The 25,672-nt window shown below is 35.0% G+C and overlaps 1 protein-coding gene across 3 annotated transcripts in view; it reads left to right on the forward strand.

Annotated features, from left to right (window-relative positions):
- Positions 1-25,672, forward strand: part of Pds5a (PDS5 cohesin associated factor A) — a 144,780-nt gene that overhangs the window by 113,217 nt on the left and 5,891 nt on the right. For all 3 annotated transcript variants that reach the window (XM_047565791.1, XM_047565792.1, XM_047565793.1), the window contains exons 22-31: positions 3,803-3,871; positions 5,454-5,590; positions 9,686-9,809; positions 10,030-10,234; positions 10,798-10,912; positions 20,521-20,653; positions 21,550-21,669; positions 22,587-22,649; positions 23,643-23,788; positions 24,988-25,096. In XM_047565791.1, coding sequence (XP_047421747.1) covers positions 3,803-3,871; positions 5,454-5,590; positions 9,686-9,809; positions 10,030-10,234; positions 10,798-10,912; positions 20,521-20,653; positions 21,550-21,669; positions 22,587-22,649; positions 23,643-23,788; positions 24,988-25,096 — 1,221 coding nt within the window. The remainder of the gene's footprint in view (positions 1-3,802; positions 3,872-5,453; positions 5,591-9,685; positions 9,810-10,029; positions 10,235-10,797; positions 10,913-20,520; positions 20,654-21,549; positions 21,670-22,586; positions 22,650-23,642; positions 23,789-24,987; positions 25,097-25,672) is intronic.

Here is a 25,672-nt window from a genome sequence, read left to right on the forward strand (position 1 = left end):
TAAACTGTGGATTGAACCCAGGGCTTCATACATGCTAAGCACACAGCCTACTCCTAAGTTATATCCCCAATCCTTCTCTTTTCCTTTAAAATTTTTCTACATTGGCCCTCCTTGTTTATTTACTAATTTTCTAGATAGCTGTTACTAGAACTTAACATTTAAGAAAGAAAAAATACTACTAACTGGGTATGGTGGCACACACCTATATCCAGTTGATTAGGAAGGCTGAGACAGGAGTATGACAAATTTGAGGCCAGCCTCAGCAACTTAATGAGACCCTGTCTCATAATAGGAAGTACTGGGATGTAGCTCAGTGGTAAAAGTAGTGCTCCTGGGTTAAATCTTTAGTAACAAAAAAAAAAGAGAGAGAGAAAGGAAGAAAGTGATAAATGGGGACAAGGTTATAGCTCAGTGGTAGAGTGCATGCTTAGCATGTGTGAAGGAACTGGGTTCAGTTGCTAGCACCAAGAAAAGAAAAAATGAGAACATAAGACGTATGCCTCATTAAGTAAAATATATGTCAAATGCTATTATCCAGATTTGTAAATGATCATTTACAGTTTTCTGGATTGATAGAATTTTGAGTTACCAAACACTGTTAAAAACATAAGTGGATTACCCAAGGCATGGTGATACATGCTTGTAATCCTAGCTGCTGCTTGGGAGGTTGAAGCAGAATTACAAATTCAAGGTCAGCAGAAAATTTTTAAAAGGAAATTAAAAAAACAGTACTGGGGATATAGCTCAGTGGAAGAGCAATTGAACACTTGCCTAGGATGAGTATTGCCCTGGTTCCATCCTGGGTACTATGAGGGGTGTAGGGAGGGATCACTAGTTTACCAAATGGATCTCAATTATAAAAAAGTTATTAAATATAGACACAAACCATTCTTCCATAATGGATTGACTTTCAGTTCAATGTTAACACAAATCAAATTATCTAAATCTTCTCTAACTTTTCCACATAGTCAAATAGTTTTGAGCCCTCACTACTAGGAACTTTCCAGGTGTGGTGACCACACCCATGATCCTAGCTGCTTGGGAGGCTAAGGCAGGAGGATTGCAAGTCAAAGCCAGCCTTAGCAACTTAGCAAGGCCCTACACAGCTTCTTAGCAAGACCCAATCACAAAATAAAAATTAAAAAGGACTGGGGATGTGACTCAGTGGTTAAGTACTCCTGGATTTAATCACTAATTCACCCTCCCAAAAAATATTAGGAACTTGAAAAGATAGACCTGCTAGTGTATATGTTCCATACCCACATCTCTACTCACTCCCTTTGGATTCAAGGAGGAGAGAACATGGTACATATTTCATGTCCCCACTCCACATAGCCATGCTCTTGTTTGTACCCTTGATAAATGTGGCTGGCAACAAATGTGGAATTTAAGGCACCTTCTAGATGATGAGCAACTTAGCAAGGCACTTAGCAACTCAGCAAAACCCTGGGATGTGGCTGAGTGGTTAAATGCCCCTGGGTTCAATCCCCAGTACCAAAAAAAAAATAAATAAATGATTGACAAATAGTTATTACTAAGGGAGTACAGTGTGATTTTTCAATCTATCACATCTGACATAATGAGATCACTTTGTGTCGAGAACATCCAAGATCCTCCCTGCTAGCTATTTTGAAGCATTCAATTAATTGTTGTTAGCCACAGCTCTTCTACTGTGATCATTAGAAATCCTCCTTTCTAGCCCTGTTCAGGGGACCACACCAGTGACTTGGAAGGCTGAGGCAAGAGAATCACAAGTTCAAGAAAGCTTTAGCAATTTAGTAAGACCCTCTCTCAAAATAATAAATTAAAAGGGCTGGGGGCATCTCCTGGGTTCAGTTCCAAGTACCTCCCAAAAAAAAGGAATCTCCTATCATACTCATGTATACACATTAGCCATTCTCTCTGATAGAACCTATTTAAGAGGGTCATTATTGATTTATTTTTCTAATTGTGACAAAATATATATTAAATTTCTCATATTAAGTGTACAATTCACTGACATTGTATAGATCCTCCTTGCTGTCTAATCACCACCACCATTGATCTCTAGATCTCTTTAATTATCCCAAATAGAAATTCTGTACCCATTAAGCAATAACTTCTCCTTACCTTCTACCCTATCCCCTCAGAACCTCTATTCCACTTTCTTTGTGAATTTGCCTATTCTAGTATATCTCTCTTGTGTCTAGTTTATTTCATTTAGCATGTTTTTTAAAAAATTATTTATTTTTAGTTCTGGGAATTAAACCCAGGGGCACTCAACCCCTGAACCACATCCCTAGCCCCTTTTTATATTTTATTAGACAGAGTCTCACTGAATTGGTTAGAGGCTCTGTAAGTTGGTGAGGCTGGATTTGAACTTGAGATTCTCCTGCCTTAGCCTCCCAAGGCACTGGGGTTACAGGCATGCACCCCAGCACCTGGCTTCATTTAGCATGTTTTAAAAGTTTATCCATCTTGTAGTATGTCAGAACTTCATTACTTTCATAACTGAACAATAAGGTATCCCACATTTATCTGTTGGACTCTCAGATTGTTTCTATCTCTTGGCTATTGTAAATAATGCTAATATGAACATTTAGGTTCCCATTTCTAATATTTTGGTATGTACCTTAGAGTAAAATTGCTGGGTCACATGGTTATTCTGTGTTGAAATTTTTGAGAAACCACTGGATTATTCTCCACAGTGGCCATATCATTTTCTATTCTTGCCAGCAATGCATGAGAATTCAAGTTTCTCTACATCTTTGCTAAATCTCACTGTTTTACTTTTCAAAAAGACAATAGTTGGGCTGGGGATATAAATCAGTTGGTAGATTGCTTGCCTTGCATGCACAAGGCCCTGGGTTCAATCCCCAGCACCACAAAAACAGACAAACAAACAAACAATAGCTATGCTAGTGGAAATAGAATGGTATCTCATGGTTTTGATTTGCATTTTCCTTGATAAATAATGATGTTGAGAATTTTTTTTATGTGCTTATTGACCATCTATATATCTTCTTGAGAACTGTCATTCAAGTTCTTTTTCAGTTGTCTGTGTTTGTTGTTGAGTTTTAAAACTTTATATAGTCTGAATATTTAATCCTTTTAAAGTATTTGCCAAATCCAAGATCATGGGACTTTTTTCCCCTGCGTTCTCTTCTAAGAGTTTTATATTTTCAGCTCTTAAAGATCTTTGATTCATTTTAAGTTAATGATTGTATATGGTATAATAGTCCAGCTTCTTTCTTTTGCTTATGGATACATAGTTTTTCCAGCACCATTTGTTGAAGAGACCATTCTTTCCCCAAGGATTTTTCTTAGCCCCTTTTCAAAAATGAATTACACAAACTGGGCCCAGTGGCATACACCTCTAATCTAGCAGTTCAGCAGGCTGAGACAAGAGGATCACAAGTTCAAGACCAGCCTCAGCAACTTAGCAAAGCACTAAGCAACTCAGTGAGACCCTGACTCAAAATAAAAAAGCAAAAAGGGCTAGGGATGTAACTTGGTGGTAAAGTGCCCCTTGTTAAATCCTCAGTACCAAAAAAAAAAAAAAAAAATTATACAAGGGTCTTCTGGGTTCTCTATTCTGTTCCATTGCTCTATTTGTCTATCCTTGTCCTAGAACTAACCATGCTGTCTTGATTATATAGGTTTAAAAGTTAAGTTTTGAACTTGGAGAATGACTCTTCCAACTTTGTTCTTCTTTTCCAAACTCTGCTATGAGACTTAACTTTTCCCAGAACTTGGCATTGGTCAGCATTAAAAACTTGAAATTTTTTCTATCTAAAAGCTAAATTTTTTCACTTGTTCATAGTCAACAGGCGAGAAGAATGGAAAATTGTGGTCTCCAGATGAAGAGGTTTCCCCTGAAGTACTAGCAAAGGTAAATTTGTGTAGGTCCTCATTACCTTTACTTGAGGAATGTCCATAGATAACTTTTTTTAACCTAACAGTTAATAAGCATTTAAGCAAGGTACCTTATTTTAAAATCCATAATTTTAAAAAATTGTGTTTTTTTCTCAAATTGTAGTTCCTTGTATATATGTGTCTTCAGGCCAAATGAATTTGGTAAGGCTGGTGTACACAGAGATATTTTGTGAAATATTTGTGGTCAGAGGCATTTTATGTCTAGCCTCACCATAATCTACAAACAGATCAGTAATCACTTAGCAGGGACAGATTGTTGTTATTAAGTTGGTGGCTTTTGATAGATGTTAATTGAATGTTATTACAGCTAATTTTTTTAAAGGACTGGACTTGGAATTTAAAATATGAGATTTTATCATTTTCTATAATATTTTACTTCATAATCATCATGTAGTCTACAAAATTTTTTCCAGATTATCAATAAGTATACTAACTGATACTTAGATCTTTGGCTAGCTTTCACATATGTTGATTCAGTCTTTATTGAGTAGATACCTCTAAATAAATATGGCCATAAATAATTATGGAAATCCCAGTTTTGGGGGTGAGACTGTTAAGTAAGACTGAAGTAGGTGTCATGGTTTCTTGTTTTTCAGTACTGTAAAAATATAAGAGGAAAATGTGAGATCCTGTCTAAATAGTTGTTGTTAATCAGAATATTTTCAAAGTTTTTTAAAATGTTTTATCTGATTGACACATAGTAATTGTACATATTTACAGCATATAGTGTGACAAATCAGTACATATTTAACATATAATAAATCAAGATAATTAGTTCAGACATTTATTATTTCTCTGGGCTGGGAACATTCAAAATTCTTCTACTAGCTATTCTGAAGTACTAATTGTCAACTATAGTTACCCTACTATGCTACAGAACTTTATAAGTTATTCCTTCTATCCAACTTTATTCCTATATCTGTTCTCCATTACCCCTCTTCACAACCTTTCCAGGCTTTAGTAGCCACTATTCTAAATAATTTTTATTTATTTATTTATTTATTTATTTATTTATTTATTTAGCTGTAGATGGACATAATACCTTTATTTTATTTATTCATTTTTTTATATGGTGCTGAGGATCAAAACCAGTACCTCACACATGCTAGGCAAGGGCTCTACCAGTGAGCCACAACCCCAACCAGCTAAATAGATAATTTTAAACCACATATTTTTGAATGATGTAAAAATCTTGGACAAATGTTCCAGTGTCAGAAATCAGAGTTCAGGAGCCAGATGCTGCACAGATTATTTATTAATAATAAATTGCCTTATCTGCTGGAAATAAGAATATTTCCCTTATAGAGTTGTTAGGGAGATTTACTAAAATAATATACATATAGCTCTAGGAAAAGTGCCTGCTACTATAACTACTGAATAAATATTAGTTCTTACTGTTACTGTTATTTATCACTTAGAACTGTATAGTAAAATGTGCAGATATGTAACCTCAGTAAGCTCATTAATTATTATAAATTATCTTCCCTTAATTGGAATTGTAAGTTGCTTTCTTTTTTTAGCATGTTAATATTTTATAGGTACAGGCAATTAAACTTCTGGTAAGGTGGCTGTTGGGTATGAAAAACAACCAATCTAAATCAGCCAATTCAACTCTTCGGTTATTATCGGCGATGTTGGTTAGTGAGGGTGACCTGACAGAGCAAAAAAGGATCAGGTGAGATTTTTCTTCCTTTTCAGTTTCCTTAGCTCAGAAAATTTGGTAAGAGCTTGCATTGGAATTATTTACCTAATTAATATAGAATGTTGTAATTGTACTAGGTGCTCTGGAATCAAACCTTAAGTAGTCACTGGGGTTTATATCTCTTAGAATGCATTTATTTTAGTAAGCTTTGTGTAGTTTTCTTTACTTCTAAAGACTATGAACATAAAAGAACTAGTTATAATCATTATAGTTGAATGTTGCAGTTAACATCAAACCCTTGGTTCAAAAACAGAATTTGTTGAATTTCTTAACTTTGCCAAACCCTTTGATAAGCCTTGCACCAAAAAAATAAAAAAGATAAGATCAGTTGTTGTCTTCAAGAAACTTACCTTGTAGTAGAGTGATAAAACAAGTTGTAGAGACTTAAATATCATGAAGGGAATACAAATGTCATTGGTGCTTCAAAGAATAAAGAATTAAAGCCACCTAGTAGTTTTCCAGAAGAGACAATATATGATTCTACAGATTCAAGAAACAAAGCAAATTGTTTTCTATTTCTATTCTTCAAGTCTTTTTAATTCCCATCTCTTTTCTGTTCCTTTTAAGATGGAAATAACACCCATTTTTCAATTGCTTTTTTTTTTTTCTTTCAAATTCTTGGTTTACACCAGGCATGGTGGCACACACCCGTAATCCCAGCTACTTGGGAGGCTGAGGTGGGAAGATCACAAGTTGGAGCCCAGCCTGGGCTAATTAGTAAGACCCTGTCTCAAAATAAAAATAAAAATGACTGGGGATATAGCTCAGTGGTAGAGTACCGCTGTTCAATCCCCACTATCCCATACCCCAGAAGAATTCTTGGTTTACTTAGGGGGCAAGTGCACCAGTAGAGATAACTAGAGTTCTGCTTGTGAAGCGTTCCTTCTTTAAAAATTATGTTAGAGGACAGATATTTAATCATTTCTTTGTGCATTTATTATTTATTGAGCACTGTTAGATACCAGGTACTGCTGTGTGGGGTTTTGTGTGTGTGTGTGTGTTTTATTTTATTTTGTACTGGAGTTGAACCCGAGAGGCACTTTACACTGATCTACATCCCCAGCCCTTTTTATTTTTTCTTTTGAGATAGGGTCTTACTAAATTGCTGAGACTGGCCTTGAACTTGGAATCCTCCTACCTTAACCAACCCCCACCCCCAAGTCACTGGGATTATAGGTATGCTGCACCATGCCTGGCACCTGCTGTGTTATTTAAAGATACAAAAATCCTTCCCTCCAAGAAATATGTAGTCTAGTAGAGGAGATAAAATGTGAGCAATTACAATAGATGGTGCTAAGTGCTTTAGTAAATTAAAGTAAGCCAAGGTTAGCCTTTTATAAACAAAGTGATGATTATAAGAGCTGGGTTAGGGATAATGAGAAGCTTAAATATGGGATAGCTGTACACTGATTATATAGTAATGAGCTTGTACAAATTAATGATACATATGCAGGATCCCCAGTAAATATTATCAATTGACCTGAAAAAAAAAAAAAAAGTTTAACATCACTACCACGTGTAGTTAATATAATTTAAATTTAAGTGATCCCTCATTTGCCTACCAAATCAGGAAATAAATCTTTTTTTTTTTTTTTGGTGCTAGGGATCGAACCCAGGGCCTTGTGCTTGCAAGGCAAGCACTCTACCGACTGAGCTATCTCCCCAGTCCAGGAAATAAATCTTTTTTAAAGAAATTTTTGTTTAGTGAATGAGGCAGATGACTTCTGTCATTACTCTTGTGAGTATAAACCAATCACTTTTTTTTTTTTTTTTTTTTTTACAGTGCTGGGGATTGAACCCAGGGCCTTGTGCTTGCAAGGCAAGCACTCTACCAACTGAGCTATGTCCCCAGCCTAAACCAGTCATCTTTATAGAAACATTAGGCTTTTGATATCTAGATCCTTAGAAATATTCTTATTCAGTCAAACACAGTGGTGTATACTATAATCCCAACTACTCGGGAGGCTGAAGTGGGAAGATGGCAAGTTGGAGGCCAGTCTTGGCAACTTAGCAAGACCCTGTCTCAAAATTAAAATAAAAAATGCTGGGGCTAGAACTGGAGATATGGCTTAGTGGTAGAGCACTTGCCTGGCATGTATGAGGCCCTGGGTTCAATCCTCAGCACCTCATATAAATAAATAAAAATAAAAGATCCATTGACAAATAAAAAGAATTTTTTTAAAAATGCCTGGGGCTGTAACTTAGTGGTAGCACATCCCTGGGTTCAATCCCTAGAAGCACACTCCCCCACCACCACCAAATAGTTCTTATCCTTTGACCCAGTACTTTTACATTTGTGAAATAATAAAAGAATCATAAAAATATACACACAAATGTTTTCCATCATAATTTATCAGAAAAAATAAGGGAATGATTAACTATAGAAGACAAGTATCATGGACTTTTAAATCTTATATGTAAAGTGGTGATAGCTTAGACTCTAGAATTAGAAACAATATTCTCTTTATTAACTGTGTGAACTTGAGTAAAGCACTTGCTTTTTCTTAGCTTCAATGACCTCATCTTATAGAAAATTATTCTGGGACAAAGCAAGCATTCAAATAATACCTCTTATTTACATTCATTCCTGATTCATCTGCTAGAGAAGCTATTTGAGGATGCCTCAATGTTACCAGTGCTCACTATTTGTTTGTTTGTTTGTTTGGTACTGGGGACTTAAGCCAGGGTGCTCTATCACTTGGTTAAGCCCCTATATACCCCAGCATCCCCATTTTTTTGTTTGTTTGTTTTGGTTTTTTACTTTTGAGACAAGATCTCACTAAGTTGTGGAATTCTTAAGTCTCAGCTTCTCTAGTCACTGGGAATACAGGCGTGTGCCACCAACAAGTACTCACTTTAATAATCTAATTGTCTTAGTATACCATATTTCCTTCTCTGTATGCTAAGCAAAAGTCCCAGTTTTTTTCTTCCCATTCCTAAAATCTTCAAAATAAAAAGCCATGTTGTGTACCTTATAAATTGAAGTAGGGTCAGGCTTGGTGTTGCCACCTGTAATCCTAGCTACACAGGAGACTGAGGCAGGAATATCACAAGTTCCAGGCCAGGGTCAGCAACTTAGTAAGACCCTGTCTCAAAAAAGAAGAGGGATGTTGATCCCTTGTTTTGCATACATATTTATATACAGTCATTTATTTTTTATTCTCTTTTGAACATACAAAAAAGCTTAGTAGTAGAGTGCCCCTGGGTTCTGTCCCAAGTACTACAAAACAAAAAGAAAGAAAAAAATTGAAGTAGGAAGACTGTCCTTCATCCCATTCATTGTCACATATTATCACTTACATTATATAAGTTTATGGAGTGAAGGTGGGAGTGCGGAATGCCTCATAGTTTTAAAAACTTCATTTTCGGGTAGGAAGTTGTCCCCAGGGACTAGTACTAAGATGAACACTGGTTCTTAATCTCTGTATCCTTTCCTTTTAGGTATTTGTCTGATACTATTTCCCTCCTAACTGCTTCCCTGACATTTCATCAGACATTGTAGGATTAAGCTAGATATCTGTTACGTGTGTCTGTATGTATATGCATAAACAATGTAGGAAGTAGATTTAAAATGATACTGAATTTTTTTTAATTCTTTGGTTGTTTTCATTTTTTAAATCACATTTTCTATAATGACTTGAGATCCTAATGTAAATGGCTCTTTCTGGTATTAAAATTAGTTTGATTGCAAGAGTAAGCAAAATTAGGGCTAGAGATGTGGTTCAGTGGTAGACTGCTTGTGTAACATGCATGAGGCCCTGGGTTCAGCCCCAGCACCAAACAAACAAACAAAAAGAGTAGACAGAGTTGTTTGTCTCTGGTGGATTGAGCTGGAGCATGATTAGAAATGAAGGCAGATAAATGTGTTATCAAAGAGTCACAGTGATTTGAGCCTTTTTCCCCCTACGTGAAATTCATGGACTCAAAGTAGCTTTCTTGTATTTGTACCTTATATTATTTTAAGCATAAATTTTATCCTATGGATCTTATACTCAAAAAGGGGTCAAAGCATTTTTATGAATGATAATGGTTATAGGAAATGTTTATTTCTTTTTTGTTTGTTTATAGTAAATCTGATATGTCTCGCTTGCGATTAGCTGCTGGTAGTGCCATAATGAAGCTTGCTCAGGAACCTTGTTACCATGAAATTATTACTCCAGAACAATTTCAACTCTGTGCACTTGTTATTAATGTAAGTAACAATCTTTTTTTTTTTTTTTGCCATATACATCTCTGTCAAGTTAAATTCATTTACTTTCATATAACTGCAGATCCATTTAATGTATGAATATATGCACTAAAGAGATTGCTAGTTTATTCTCCCAACATCATTATTATTTTACAAAACAAGACAAAAATGCTTAAAGTGCTCCCTTTTTTGGTAATTAAGTGCTTTTGTTTCTGTGCTATAGGATGAGTGTTACCAAGTAAGGCAGATATTTGCTCAGAAGCTACATAAGGCTCTTGTAAAGTTACTGCTCCCATTGGAGTACATGGCGATCTTTGCCTTGTGTGCCAAAGATCCTGTGAAGGAGAGAAGAGCACATGCACGACAGTGTTTACTAAAAAACATCAGTATACGCAGGGAGTACATTAAACAGAACCCGATGGCTACTGGTAAGTACTTGGCAGTTCCCAGTGTTCACAACTATCTTAACAATGTAATAGTTTTTGAGAGGGGCAGTCGTTTATTCCTGTTATAGTTTATAATATCATTGGGAGTTTTATAGAATGTTATCATTATATTTAAGATGAACTTAAAAACTGATACCCTGGATTTTGAGTCCTGTTTATTTATACTGCATACAGTTTTGGGTAATTGCATAGATGGTTTGAACACATTTCTCAGATATCAGGGTAAATAATTTTTTCCTATATTTCAAGTATCTTTAAGCTTGAATATCTTTCAAAATTAAAGCATAAGTATTTTAGTATCATCTAAATATCATGTTGCTTCTAACTTATAATTAACTGAAGGGTGGGCTGGGGATATAGCTCAGTTGGTAGAGTGCTTGCCTTGCAAGCACAAGGCCCTGGGTTCAGTCCCCGCATTGCAAATAAATAAATAAATAAATAACTGAAGGGATAAAGTAGAAACTGAACCACCAAAGTGATTAGAACTCAAACATACGAAGGGATTTATAAAAGCATTGTTGTTAATATGATGTTTTGTACTTTAGAGAAATTATTATCACTGTTGCCTGAATATGTAGTTCCATACATGATTCACCTGCTAGCCCATGATCCAGATTTTACAAGATCACAAGATGTTGATCAGCTTCGTGATATCAAAGAGTAAGTCTTGCTGTTTTTCATTAATTCCACAAATTATTTTTACTTCTCAAAAAAAATGCTAATTTGGGGGTAGGGGTGGAACTCGGAGGGAGAGTGCTTGCCTAGCATGCTTGAGGTCCTGAGTTCAATCCCTAGTACTACAAAAACAAACAAATAATGCTCTGTTTTCCCCTGTTGTTATTCTTTCTAGAATAAAAATGTTCTGTTCCTTTATTGTAAGTTTCACCTTTCAAAATTATTCCCACCTAACCAACCTTTTTTGGTTGTTTTGTTTCCTAATTCTTTGCACTTAACTTAGCTGTCTATGTATTTGAAATAGGTTAGTTTGCTTATTTTAGTTTTTATAATATGGGATTTTTTACTGTTTATATTTATCTTAATATAAAGTTATCTTAACTTCAGTTTGATAATTAACAAAGCCTTGAAATAAAACATTTTCCCCAGGGACTGGGGATGTAGCTCAGTGGAAGAATATTTGCCTAGTATGTGCAAAATTCTAGGTTCCACCCCTATGTCCTCTGGGAGAAAAAAATTCTCCTATTAACATTTTTGTGCAACCTCAAGATAATACCTTCAACACATGCACCTATACACAAAATATTCTGTGGCAGATCTATAAACAAGTAAAAACACTGTACCAAGATGTGCTATTTATGTAAATAGAGCTTCATATATGATGCAGGATGAAAGAGTAAAAGGGGGGCTGAGCATTATCTACAAACAGCCTCTAAGAAACTTTAATTCACTGGTTTTTTTTGTTTGTTTTTTAGTTGTAGATAGACACAGTACCTTTATTTTATTTATTTATATTTTGTGGTGCTGAGAATCAAACCCAGTGCTTTACACATGCAAGGCATGCAAGGCCAGCACTCTACCACTGAGCCACAAACCCAGCCCTAAATCACTGTCTTCTTTCTTTCCTCATTGTCATACTTTTCTTTGCACTCTTGAAATGGTACTTCAGCTTATATTTAAAATATTACAGTTTTATTGTGTGGGACATTAAGTCTAATCATAAACTTAAGAACTCAACTTTTTTCTTTTTTTTTTCTTTTTTTTTTTTTAAAAGAACTCAACATTTTATGTCTGTTTCCTACAACTTTGGTCACTAAAATGGTGTTAAAATCTTGACAATTAGAAGAGGTGTTGGTTGGGTGCCCTGGCACTTGCCTGTAATCTCAGCAACTGGGAAGGCTAAGGCAAGAAGATCCAAAGTTCAAGGCCAACCTGGGTAATTTAGTGAGACCTCATCTCAAAAACAAAAGAGTTAGGGGTGTAACTCAGTAATAGAGTGGTCCTAGGTTTAATTCCCAGTACCAGGGTGAAAAAAAGTAATTATGTTGGCTACTCCTGTAATTCCAGAGACTCAGGAGGATGAGGCAGGAGGATTACAGGTTCAAGGCCAGCCTCAGCAGTTTACTGAGGCCGAAAGTAACTTAGCACAACCCTGTCTCAAAATTAAATATAAAAAGGGCTGGGGATGTAGCTCAGTGGCAAAACACCCCTGAGTTCAATTCCCAAAGCAGGGCAGTTATAAAAGGATTAAACTTAGAAGTAAGCCAGGCATGGTACTGAGCGTGCATCTTTGGGGGAGAGGGGGTTTGATGTGGGAAAAGTACTTACTTAAGTTTGTAAAGTAATTGTAATTATAATTAAAAATCAGTTGTGCATATTGTTTTGGTTCAATTTAGCAAGCAAAACTTTTGAGTGTCCTGCATCACCCTGTAATTTCTTATCCAGGTATATGATTTAACCTCTTGATAGTATCCTATGATGAATAAGAGTTTTTAATTTTAATGAAGGCTAGTTTTTTTTTGTTGTTGTTGTTTGCCTGAATTTTGTTTTCATGTATAAGAATCCAAGTTCATAAAGATTTTCTACTGTATTTTCTGCTAAGATTTTTTTCTAGTGTTAGCTCTTAAAATAAGATCTTTAATTTTGAATTGATTTTTGTTTATGGAATAAAATAAAGGTTCAGACTCTTTCTTTTGCTTGTGAATATCATTTTTCCCAGCACCATTTGTTGTATAGTTCTTTTCCTCAAAAGTTGATCTTTGCACCCTTTTGTCAGCTGGGAATATAGCCCCATACTAGAATACAAAGACCTGGGTTCAATTCCCTGCATCAAAAAAAATAAAAAATCAACCATTCATGTATGAGTTTATGTCCCACCTCTCTGTTCTGCTCATTTTGTCAATATATCCTTATTCCCTATGACCATGTTTGATACTGTAACTTTATAATAAGTTTCAAACTGAGTAATGTGAGTCTACTTTTCAAGATTGTTTTGGCTTTAAAGTGTCACATGAATTTTAGGATGCTATTAACATAGGATTTCTTTCCATGCACTTGGGTCTTTTAAGTTTTTTGTTCAGCGATGTTTGGTAGTTTTCAAAAGTTTACAAGTTCCATGTCTCTAAATATTTCATTTTTGTTTGACTATTGTAAATGAAACTGTTTTCTTAATATGCTTTTTTTTGGGGGGGTGCTGGGGATCGAACCCAGGGCTTTGTGCTTACAAGGCAAGCACTCTACCGACTGAGGTATCTCCCCAGCCCCTTAATATGCTTTTTAGATCATCAATTGTTAATGTAGAGAAGACAACTTTTTGTTATGTGCATTTGCTGAAATCATTTATTGACTCTTAATTACATTACGTTTGTTTTTGCTTTTATGATGGTTTTTGTTTCGTAATTTTTGGTTTTGGTGCTGGGGGATTTAACCTAGGGCACTCAACCCCTGAGTCATATCCCCAGCCCTTTTTTATTTTGAGACAGGGTTTGACTAAGTTGCCGAGGCTGGCTTTGAACTTGCAATCCTCCTGCCTCAGACTCCTGAGCTACTGGGATTATAGGCATGTACCACCGCACTCAGAGTTTTGATGGAGTCTTTAGGGTTCTCTATACATACACGATCATATCATCTGCAGATACAATTTGAATATCTGTTATTTCTTTCTCTTACCTAATTAATTGCGTTGACTAGAAATTCTAGTATGAAGTGGTGAAAACTAGCATCCTTGTGTTGCTTCTTATCTCGGAGAGAAAACTGAGTCTTTCACTATTGAATGTATTGATAACTGTAGGTTTTTGTGTGTTGTTGGTTGTCATTTTTTTTTTTTAATGCAAGTGCACATTTATTTAATTCTGATTTTTTCTGTAAATAGAAACAAACAGTATTGCAAATGTCACATTCATGAAATTACTGTGCATGTGTCATAAACTCATTGAGTTTATTAGGTCATTTTTTTCAGTAACAGATACACATTCACTCTCATCACATAAACCAAACATTATCAACAAAATGACTTTTTAATCATCTCCCACCAAGTTACTGTGGCCACAAATTAGACAAAATTAGACAAAAGATGCAAACTCTTCTGAGGTGCACCCAGTAGCACTATCCTCTTTGTCCAGCAAATACACATTATTCACAATCCCCTTACTTTCCTTCAATCCCTTCTATTCATTTAATCTGTCATGCATGGAAAAAGTGGTTATTTGTAAGATGTAAGCAAGACGTGCTTTGTTTATGTGATAAATCATCTTAATTATGAAGTTAGATATGATTTCCTATACAAAATTTTAAGATAGCTTATTTCAGTTGAATTTCAAAATGGATCCATTTTTCCAGAATGATCACTTCTTTATATTTTTTTAACCCTTCATGAACGCTTACAAGGAGACCAAGTAGTTCGTCTTTACTGCATCAGAATCATTCAGGATACTGGTTAAACATGTCATCTCCCAGACTTCATGAACTATACATCCAATAGAAGTAGAACTTGAGTCCCGTATGTAATTTTAATGTCCTAGTAGTCATTCACTGGCAGAGCTATAGAGAGAGGGAGCCAAAAAGCTTCCCTGTTCCTCATCCTCTGTTCTCACAGACCTGATCCCACCCTGAGGCCACCTAAGTGGCTAGGGGTTGCTCTCTGTCCTGGGAAATATCTAAAACTCTCTGACCTGGCAGGGGGTGAGGTGAGGTGGAGGGGGTGGGTCCCTTCTGTGGATCTACAGCAACACAGTCAGAAGGGTACCAGCTGTGGGGTTTTTTGTTTTTTGTATGTGGATTAATAATTTTTTTTTTTTATTTTGAGACAGGGTCTTGCTAAGTTTTGAGAATAGCCTTGAACTTGCTCATTCCTCCTGCCTCATCCTCACCAGGATGACAAGTGTGTGCCCCTGCTCCTAGCTTAGCTGTGGGTTTTTTATATGTTGCCTTTCATTTATCAGTTTTTATATGTTAATAAATCCTGCTTAGTCATGGCGTATGATCCTTTTATTATATTGCTGAATTCAGTTTGACAATGTTTTTTGAGGTTTTTAACATCAATGTACTTACTGTTTTTTAGCGTTTGGAAATTTTTGTTCTGGGAATTTGTTTCATCTAGGTTATCCAGTTTATGGCACAGTTGTTCATACAGTCTTACAAGCTTCATTATTTCTCTTTCATTGGTAACTGTGTCTCCACTTTCTGATTTTAGTCCTTTTTTCTTATTATATGTATTTTTATCTCATTTTGCTTACTTTAGGGTGTCTTTTCTTGTCTTTTTTTTTTTTTTTTTTTTTTTTTTTTTGTGGGGCTGGCGATCAAACCCAGGACCTTGTGCTTGCAAGGCAAGCATTCTACCGACTGAGCTATCTCCCCAGCCCCCTAGTCCTTTTTTCTTAATCAGTCTAGCTAAAGGTTTGTTAAGAACCAACTTGACTTTCAAAGAACCAACTTTTTATTTTTTTTATTTTAAACCTTAAAGGTTATTTTTAAGTATGATTTTTTTTAATTTTTCTTTTTTGTTCTTTTTCTAGATCATTAAGGTACACAGGTAATTCACTGAAAGCTCTTGTTCATATTCCTTGATTTGTGTGGTCTGTTGTCTCTGTGGTCAGCCAGTAATCTGAGAGATTTCCTTCATTGCTTGTACTTTCAGTCCCCACTCTCCTCCTCGTGTACCTTTCTGACTTCTGTGTCTAATCACGACCCAGAATTCTAAATAGTTGACTCTGATTTTTTTTTCTTATTTTATCTTTGTGACTGACTCCTAAATCTTTTGACTCCCCCATTTTTTTCTGATCAGTAACAACATATTTGTATGGGAAAAAATATCATACTTAAATTAGCCTTTAGCATTTAATATTTGTCCTTTATTATAGTGATATTCAATATGAAAATGTTAAAAAGAAAACATTTATAATCATACCTCCCCAAAGCCCATTGTTGTTATTAAAATTTGTATCTTTCTACACTTTTAATATTTTATTTATCTTTTATGTGGTGCTGCGGATCGAACCCAGTGTCTCGCATGTTCTAGGCAAGCACTCCTCCACTGAGCCACAACCCCAACCCTCTTTCTATACTTTTTAATCCTTTTTGAACCAGAGAACCCAGGGGAACTTAACCACTGAGACACAGCCCCAGCCCTTTTTATATTTTATTTTGAGACAGGGTCTCACTAAGTTGCCTAGGACCTTGCTAAATTGGTGGGACTGGCCTCCAACTTGTGATCTTCCTGCCTCAGTCTCCAACGTCCCTAGGATTACAGGTGTGTGCCACCATGCCCAGTTTAACAAATTTTTTAAAAGACCTATAGCATGAAGGTACAGTTTAGTGGTGGAGACTTGCCTAGCATGCACAAGGCCCTGGGTTCAGTCCCCGCATTGCAAAAAAATAAATAAATAAATAACTGAAGGGATAAAGTAGAAACTGAACCACCAAAGTAATTAGAACTCAAACATACGAAGGGATTTATAAAAGCATTGTTGATCCCCTGCAATGGAATAGTCCAGGTGAAAATCAAACTGCCAAATGATGAGAGCTAGAAATAGGGTAGACAGATCTTTAAGGAAATTAGCTATGAATAGGGAGGGAAGAAACCAACAGAAGTTTTCTAGAAAGGAGACAGGGAAGTGGGATATGATTGCAGGGAACGAAAAAAATGGTGGTAATAAATTGAGGTGGGGTGTCCAAAAGGAAGAGTGGATGGGATCCTAAGGATAGATAAAGGGAAGGAAGGAGAATAAAAATAATTTCCAAGACTGGTGTTAAAAAGTTGAGAAAGTTTCATCTAATGGCTTTTATTTCTGTATGACAAAGGAACAAGATCTTTGCTGGTAGGTGAAGGTGGTAGAATCATAAATATGAGTAGGAAAAAGAAAATAGCTGCTGTAGACAGGGGCAGTGGTGCACACCTGTAATCCCAGTGACTTGGGAGGTTGAGACAGGAGGGTTACCAAGTTCAGGGCAAACTTTGGCAATTTAGGGAGACACTGCTTGAATTTTTTTTTATTAATAATAATAAAAGAGCTTCAGATATAGCCCAGTGGTCGAGGGTTCCTGGGTTCAGTCCCCAGTACCAAGGAAGGAAGGGAAGGAGAAAGGGAGAAAGGAAGATAAAAATTGTAATTAGCAACATAAAGAGTAGCTGGTTAGCATCAAGTACAAAGATTTAAAAATCTTGAATTTATAATTAGACTTCTCAGATGCATAATTTTTCTCTAGTAGTTAAACATTCTGGATGTAGATACCAAGAAACCAAACACTTGAATTGTTTCAGGTTTTGAATTTTAAGGAAAGTATGCCAATAGGAAAATTGTAAGGAAGTTAAGACTGTTTTGAAGAGTGGTTATAATGTTGACTCATGTAATATAAACCAGAAAGGAAATAATGAAGAGAAGATGCAGGAATAGAGAGCCAGAAAAATTAGAGTTGGGAAATTAGCAAGGCCAAGAGCTTGGAGGTTCCCATGAGGTCGAAGACCATGGTTTTAGTAGTAGAGTTATCTGAAGGAAAACTGAAAAGGAGGTATCCAGAAAGTGGAATATTGGGATCTATGACTTCACTGGTAGACTAGTTCTAAAGATTGGCAAGATCTAGCAATGTCTGAGGAATAAGTGCTTTAAGCAAAGATGAAATATATCAGAAATAATTCATTTAAGGAATTAGAAAAATAAAGTGTTGGATAGGTAACCCAGAAAAATGGCAGGACCTAAAAATGGAGCTTAGGAAAACGCTAATCCAGAAACTATATAAATGCAAGAATCATAGATGACATTGAGAAGGAAAGGAGAGGAGATGTAGCCAAATGGCACAAACTTCTTAGGAAAATGTAACACAAACAGAATATCTGGAATCAGCACTTGGGAAAAGAGAAGCTGAACCCACCCTCCAACCCAAAGTATGCAACATCTAGCAGAATAAGTGGATGTAACTTCAGGGAATTGCAGAACAAGCATTGGTGGGAGCAGCTGAAGAGGAGCTTGGTTTCAGCTGTGACAAAATGCTGAAGTGAACATTCATTGAAATTTGTTTTCTATGGAAAGTACATTTCATAAAGCTCAATGAAAAAACTTGGAAAGGAGAGGAAATTAGTTTTGTGGGATAAGGAAAGAAGCACAGCATTACAGGAATCCAGAGGATGGGTTAAGGTTAGCAATTACATTTAATGTATTGTTTTTTTATCCTGCATTAACATACTTCTTTCCAGTTGATTCAGTGAGTAAATTCTGTGTTTTGATAGTACACATTTATGTTTTACGTATATATTTATATTTAAAACCTTACTGCAAGGTTTTTTGTTAAAACTATTCAAAGAGGGCTGGGGATATAGCCCAGTTGGTAGAGTGCTTGCCTCGCAAGCACAAGGCCCTGGGTTCAATCCCCAGCACCACAAAAAAAAAAAAAAAAAAAAACTATTCAAAGAAGTGAGTCTGGTATTTTGGTATAATAATGCTTCCTCACATTGTCTCCTAAAACTGAGAGTAATTCTAATATAATAGTTTGGTCTAAAGGGATCAGAGAGTCTTCAAATTAATAGAAACTCAGGATTCTGAACCAAAGAATTGATGATTTCAGTGTTCACATAAACAAATAGAATTCCTTAGACTTTACAGAATGCGTGAGTTCTGTGTTACTCTTCTTTGTCCAGCACATAGTTGCTCAGATGACTTGTTATAGTTATGTTACATTTTTGTTAAAAGCATAAAATTAGACCTGGTTTTAGTCTTAGTTTGCTCTCCCCCACTCTTTTTTTCTCCTTTTAATCTCTGTGATGTTAAGGAACATTACACCCAGAAAAACCTTTGAGAGGTTCTTTATCTATAAAATGGATTTTTTACATATTCTTTTGCATATTCATTTGAGAACCAAATGAGGGAATTATAAAGTGCTTAACTTGATGTCCAACAGATAGTAAGAACTTATTAAATATTAGCTGATTGTTATTCTTCTTACATTGTCTTTCCTATTCTCCTTTGAGTTTTCCAGAATTGAAGCAGCCATCTAGATCTAACTAGAGTTAACCTATTTGCCAGAGTTAATAAGTATTATGAAAGATACCAACATTCATTTAAACCATTAAGCTAATCTCTTAAAATATTTACATGGAATATATGCAAAGTTCACATAGAATATCATCAAATCTTTCTCCTATTGATGGAGGAAAGCAGTAGTCCTACCTATAAATCATCCTGGCAACTTTAAAAAAAAAAAAATTGAAGGGGACTGAAGCCAGGGGCACTCCACCTATATTCCCAGTCCTTTTTATTTTTTATTTTGAAACAGATTCTCCATAAGTTACCAAAATTATCAAATTTGCAGTCCTGCCCCAGGCTTCCAAGTTGCAGGGATTACAGGTATGCACCACTGCACCCAGCTCTTGCCAGTAATTTATTAGAAACAAGTTCTGGCCAGGCTCAGTGGTGCATGCCTATAATCTCAGCGACTCTGAAGGCTGAGGCAGGACGATCACAAATTCAGAGCCAGCTTCATCAACTCAGCGAGACTCTATCTCTAAATAAAACCAAAAGACTGGAGATGTGACTCAGTGGTTAGGTGCCTCTGGGTTTAATCCCCAGTACCCAAAAAAAAAAAAAAAGTTAAATACATAAATAAATAAATACCATGTACAAACAGAGAAACAACATGTATCCCATTTGTTTACAATAAAAAAATTTAAAAAAATGAATAAATAAATAAGTAAATACATAAATACATAAATAAAATAAAATACAAGCTCTGCTCCCAGATTGGTCAATTTAAGTTCCCTGATTTAGGGTTCACTTTTACTATGTTGTGTTCATATGCTTTATGCATTATGAGTGTATAGTAACAAGTTCAAAACAACAAAAATGGTTTAAGATGTAACTGTTTAGGTTTAAGAGGTAACGGTTTAGCTGAGTGGCTTATGATCACACACACCAGCCTCCTACTACCTACAATTCAGACTTGCATCTCAGCAGAATTAGATACCAATTATAGACCTACATAGCTTAGTCAGTATGCCAAAACTCTGCCAGGTCCTGGTTTGCACATCATTTTCGGTGTTAGATATGTCAGATGATCTAAATGTTTACTGAATAGTTTTATGTGCCTCATGCAGCTGTCAGAATTTCTCATATTATGTTTTCATTTTTAATATATTATTTTGTGGTTTATTTTCTACTTGAATATAACAGGCTAATATACTACTATTAGTAGAGTTTTCTTTTTTGTTTTTTGTTTTTTGTTTTTTTAATTTGATTACATTCTGACAACAGACCTTCCCAATAAGATATTTATTTCATTAAACAAAAGCATCTACATTTTGTCTCCTTGATATTTTTACCATTTAGGTGCCTGTGGTTCATGCTTGAAGTTTTAATGACAAAGAATGAAAATAATAGCCATGCCTTTATGAAGAAGATGGCAGAGAACATCAAGCTAACCAGGGATGCCCAGTCTCCAGATGAATCCAAGACAAATGAAGTAAGATGAATATTAGGCCAGAGGATATTAAGATGTCAGAGAAAAATATATCAACTCACTCCCTTTTCCTGATCATTACATAATTTTAATTGCTGAATATTCGTTAAAATATATTCAGGATCAGTTTTTATTGATTTTATCACAATTCAGTTTTGTTATTTGGGGTTTTTGAGGGTTTCTGTTTGGTTGATTGGTTGGTTGATTTTTTTTGGCTTTTTGTGTTTTTTCACAGTGCTGGGGATTGAACCAAATGCCTTGTGCATGCCAGCCAAGCACTCTACCACTGAGCTATAGCCCCAGCCCTATTTTGGGATTTTTAGTACTCAAAAAATGCATAAAAACATCTTCAAAACAAAAGGATACAAATTAATAAAATTTGGACTGAGAATGTAGCTCAATGATAGAGCCTTTGCCTCGCATACTCAGCTTTAAGTTGGATCCGCAGCACCATTGCCGGTAGAAGGGATCCAAAATTTATAACTGTACTGTCTTATGTTCTTCTACCAAGAGTTACAGACAAATGGATATGCTGTTATATGCTTTCTTTGATCTGACTTGTCTTTTCTACTTCATACTTGGCATTCATGTTAAATTAAGGTATGGGTGTTTTTGTTTTTGTTTTTTGTTTTCTTTATCAGGAGGAAGCTATGCTGAACAGAAACAGGAAATATTCAAGGAATAAATAACCATATATTCTGGGCTGGGGATATAGCTCAGTTGGTAGAGTGCTTGCCTTGCAAGCACAAGGCCCTGGGTTCAATCCCCAGCACCACACAAAAAAAAAAAAAACCCACATATTCTCTTTACAACTCTTATGTATTTTGTGGAAATGGTACTTTTAATTATTATGTAATCATGAAAATTATGTAAAAATCTTTCATTATTTTCTTCCCTAGAAACTTTATACAGTGTGTGATGTGGCTCTGTGTGTTATAAATAGTAAAAGTGCTTTGTGCAATGCAGATTCACCAAAGGACCCAGTCCTCCCAATGAAATTTTTTACACAACCTGAAAAGGTAATTTTTTATTTGCCTCATTTTTCTATCATACTAAAATGATTTAAATATAAATTACATCAACCTTAGTGGCAAATATTAGATAATCTTGAGTACAAAGTTAAAAAAAAAAAAAAAAAACCTCTATGTTTATTGAAGAATGGGATATTTTCTTTACACCCCTAAAGTAGGAGTACACCTAAGTAGGAGTACAATCAAGTTTTTTATTGTTCTTATGACCCTTCTGGATATTTATAGTTGGAAAAACAGTGTTCAGATTTTTTAAATTATTTTGATCTAATTTTATTTAAATGCTATTAATGTTTTTAGACAATAAAATATTTGATATACTGTCAATATAAATATATCCACATATGAAATAAAATACTAGAGTTGATGAAATTGGTCTTGGCAGTTGATAGACCTGGATTCTCATCAATCATTTCTGACCTGAGGGATAAGTTTTAACTCCTCTGAGGCTTAATTCTTTCATGTCTATAATGTGGGTATAAATAATATATATGAAGAGTTGATAGTATTTTCTATTTGAAGAGTTTATCACAGTAAGCATTCAATAAATTCTACTTTTAATTGATTACACATAATACATTTATTCTGCTACTAGGAAATTATTTCCACATCAGTGAATCTTCTAGATAACCCATGCTCTTTGAGTGTTCCTAGGTATTTTGAAATTTAAAAACTTTTTTTAAATGTCTTATTTATTCCATGCTTCTATGTGATATTTTGATGTTTGTTTAATGGTTTTAAGAAACAAAATATGTTTAATTAAGGTGACAATGTCTAGGTCATGAATTGAGATAGATAAACATAAATATAATTGTTATTGCAGTGTATAATGTCTGAAAAGTTTTGTTTGGATAATAAAAAGACATGTTCAATTTAATAGGCTTTTGGTTTTCTTTTTTTTTTTATAGGACTTCTGTAATGACAAGAGTTATATTTCAGAAGAGACAAGAGTACTTCTGTTAACAGGAAAGGTATTAAATATATATATTCATATAAATATACTCTGTGTGTGTGTGTGTGTATTCTGCTGCATGTCCTCTGTATTTTATAGTTCCTTAGGTATCTTATGGGTTTGTAGCATCTGATGGTCAGAATTTCTTCTGCCATGAATTACTCTCCTGAATTGCCACCATGTGTTCTCAGTGATGATAAGCTTCAGATTAATTTATTTGTAATCTAAAATGCAGATTTTATTGAGAAATAGGATATTAAGCTTACATGTATAAGTTAAAGTTCAGTGGTAAATTGCCGTGGGTTTAATCCCGAGTTTGGGGGGAAAAAAGAGAATTTTGAATACTAGTGAGATAAATAATGTTTCATAAAACTAATGTGATGAGTCCTAAAAAACTTTAAAAATTTAATTCTTGTTAGTTTCTAAAGGTATTCCATATATTCAGTAGTTTGTTTATAAAACATTTTGTTATATATTTCAATGTTTATGGGCTACTTATTTTGATTAAGCAGTAAGAGCCAGGTATAACGGTACATGCCTGTAATCCTAGCTACCTGGGAGACTGAGATGGAAGCATCGCTTGATCCCAGGAGTTCAGGAACAGCCTGGGCAACAAGGAATGAGCTCATCACATTAAAAAAACAAACAAACAAAAAACCACACAGTGCTGGGCATATAGCTCAGCAATAGAGCACTTGCCTAGCATTTATGAATTCCTGAGTTCCATTTCAAGCACTGTGGAAAAAAAAAAAAAGGCAACATTAAGCTGTAAGGAATAACAAATATTGCTTAATTGTTAAGTAGAGGTGATGCTTATAACTTTTTTATTAATACAGCCAAACACGTTTTTATAGAATTTTCATTTCTCTAATAAATTTAGGGCTTAACCTTCCAAGGTAACAACAATAATTCTTTGGCTTAAGCTAAAGAATATCTTTTACCTGCTTCTGAATTTATATGTATCCCTTTCACTACAGTATAAAATAATCTGTGTATGTGTGTGATTTTTCAGCCAAAGCCCACTGGAGTACTGGGTGCGGTAAATAAGCCTTTATCAGCAACAGGAAGGAAACCCTATGTTAGAAGCACTGGCACTGAGACCGGAAGCAATATTAATGTAAATTCAGAACTGAATCCCTCAACTGGAAATCGATCAAGGCAAATTTTTTCTCTGTTTTTGTTTTCTCACTCACTGCTTGGTTTATCTTTTAATTTATTCCTAAAGCACTCTGTCATAAAATAGACTTCTACTTTTAGAAATGTTTTAGTACAAAATAGTTCTGATGAATTGTACATGGTTTGTTGGTTTAGGGAGGGTTTGTGGTGGTTTGTGGTGCTGGGGAACGTGCAGGGCCTTGTGTGTTCAAAGCAAGCTACACCCCCAGCCCATGTTTAGTATTTTTTAATGAGTAGAATCAAGAATGGAGTGTACATTTGGAAATAATTTAGTATTCTAAGTACATCGAAAAGTTAAAGGAAAGCACTGGGAATTCAGTGTTAGAGCACTTGCCTAGCATGTGCAAGGCCCTGGATTCAATCCCCAGTAACACCACAAGATTACAAGTATTTGTAATATAACTCTTTTACATGGAAGTGTTTGCTTTATATGCCTAAGAAAATTCAACAATAAGCCATAAAAATATAACTATTAAATAACTGGGAATACTTTTTAAATTTTTATCTCTAATCGGTATAATGTCATTAATGTAATATTCACATAACATTTTCCATATAATTAATATGTCATATTTACTTTGTTAATCACTACATATAAAATTTTCTCCTTGACCCTGCTGTTACAACCCTAAACATTGAGTTTTTTAAACATTGTATTCTTATCCATAAAGGTTAAGGATAAACTCAACTAGTAATGCTTAAACCACTTTTAGCAATAAAATTCCTAAATATAAAATGAATTAACGTGGAGCAGCTGTGGTTTAAAGACAGGGATTCAGACACTTCTACATGGACTTTTCTCCTTACAGTCCCTCTCTTGTAGAACATTAAGAATACTGGAAATTACTCTACTTATACTTTGACTTATAGTTTTGTTTTTGTTTTAGGGTTTCTTACTCACAAGAGATAAGATTTAGAATAATTGTGTTATTTTGTTTCTTGACAGTTAACCTTTGTCAGGTACTTTTAGGCAGTGATTTCTGCCTAAGATTATTAAATGGAAATTAGTCATATGATATTTATAGTCTAATTACAGAAGATCTGAATCTTGCAATCATTTCATTACTTGTTTAGGTTTCTAAACCAGGCAAAGCCTTTTCCTTATTGGTAGAGTATAAGAGTGGACTTTGTGTATATGTGGTGAAATAAAGAAGCCTTGGTTTATTTATTTTTTTCACTAGGGAACAGAGTTCAGAGGCTACAGAAACTGGAATTAGCGAAAATGAGGAGAACCCTGTGAGAATTATTTCTGTAACACCTGTAAAAAACATTGATCCAGTAAAAAATAAGGTAGTGTTTTTCTGTTTGTTTGTTTTTTGTTTTTAACTTATCTGTCTGTTTGTCTGTCTATATTTCTACCTATCTATCTATCTTGGGGAGCTGGGAATTGAACCTAGGGTCTCACACATACTAGGCAAGCACTCTACCACTGAACTATACCCCTAGTCCCTGTTCACATTTAACAAGTGGATTTTTCCTATGAAGAAGGTTCTTAGGATTTTGTGGTAGGGGTCAGAATTTCAACAGCCAATAGCTAAATGTACGTACTACATTTTATACAAGTGTTTTTCACTCCCCGTAATACTTAGTGCTTCTGCTCCCCAGAAGTGATTCTGCCTACATCTCCCTACTTCATTTTATAGGAGTTTATGTGTGGTCACCTATGATAGTATCCTTCTGCCACACTACCCCTTCCACACCTTGAAAGAACAGGAGTGAGAGTTTTTGAGATTTTATTTTCAGAAGTTCATTTATTCATGCCAGAGGTCAGCACTCTGTTTTGTTTATATTGTACTCCTCAAAGTTAAGTTTTTGTAGTTTAGCATTTATAAGTATGCTTGAGTTTTTATTTAACAGCCACATTCT

This window comes from Sciurus carolinensis, chromosome 10 (assembly GCF_902686445.1).
Source record: "Sciurus carolinensis chromosome 10, mSciCar1.2, whole genome shotgun sequence".
Classification (NCBI taxonomy): domain Eukaryota; kingdom Metazoa; phylum Chordata; class Mammalia; order Rodentia; family Sciuridae; genus Sciurus; species Sciurus carolinensis.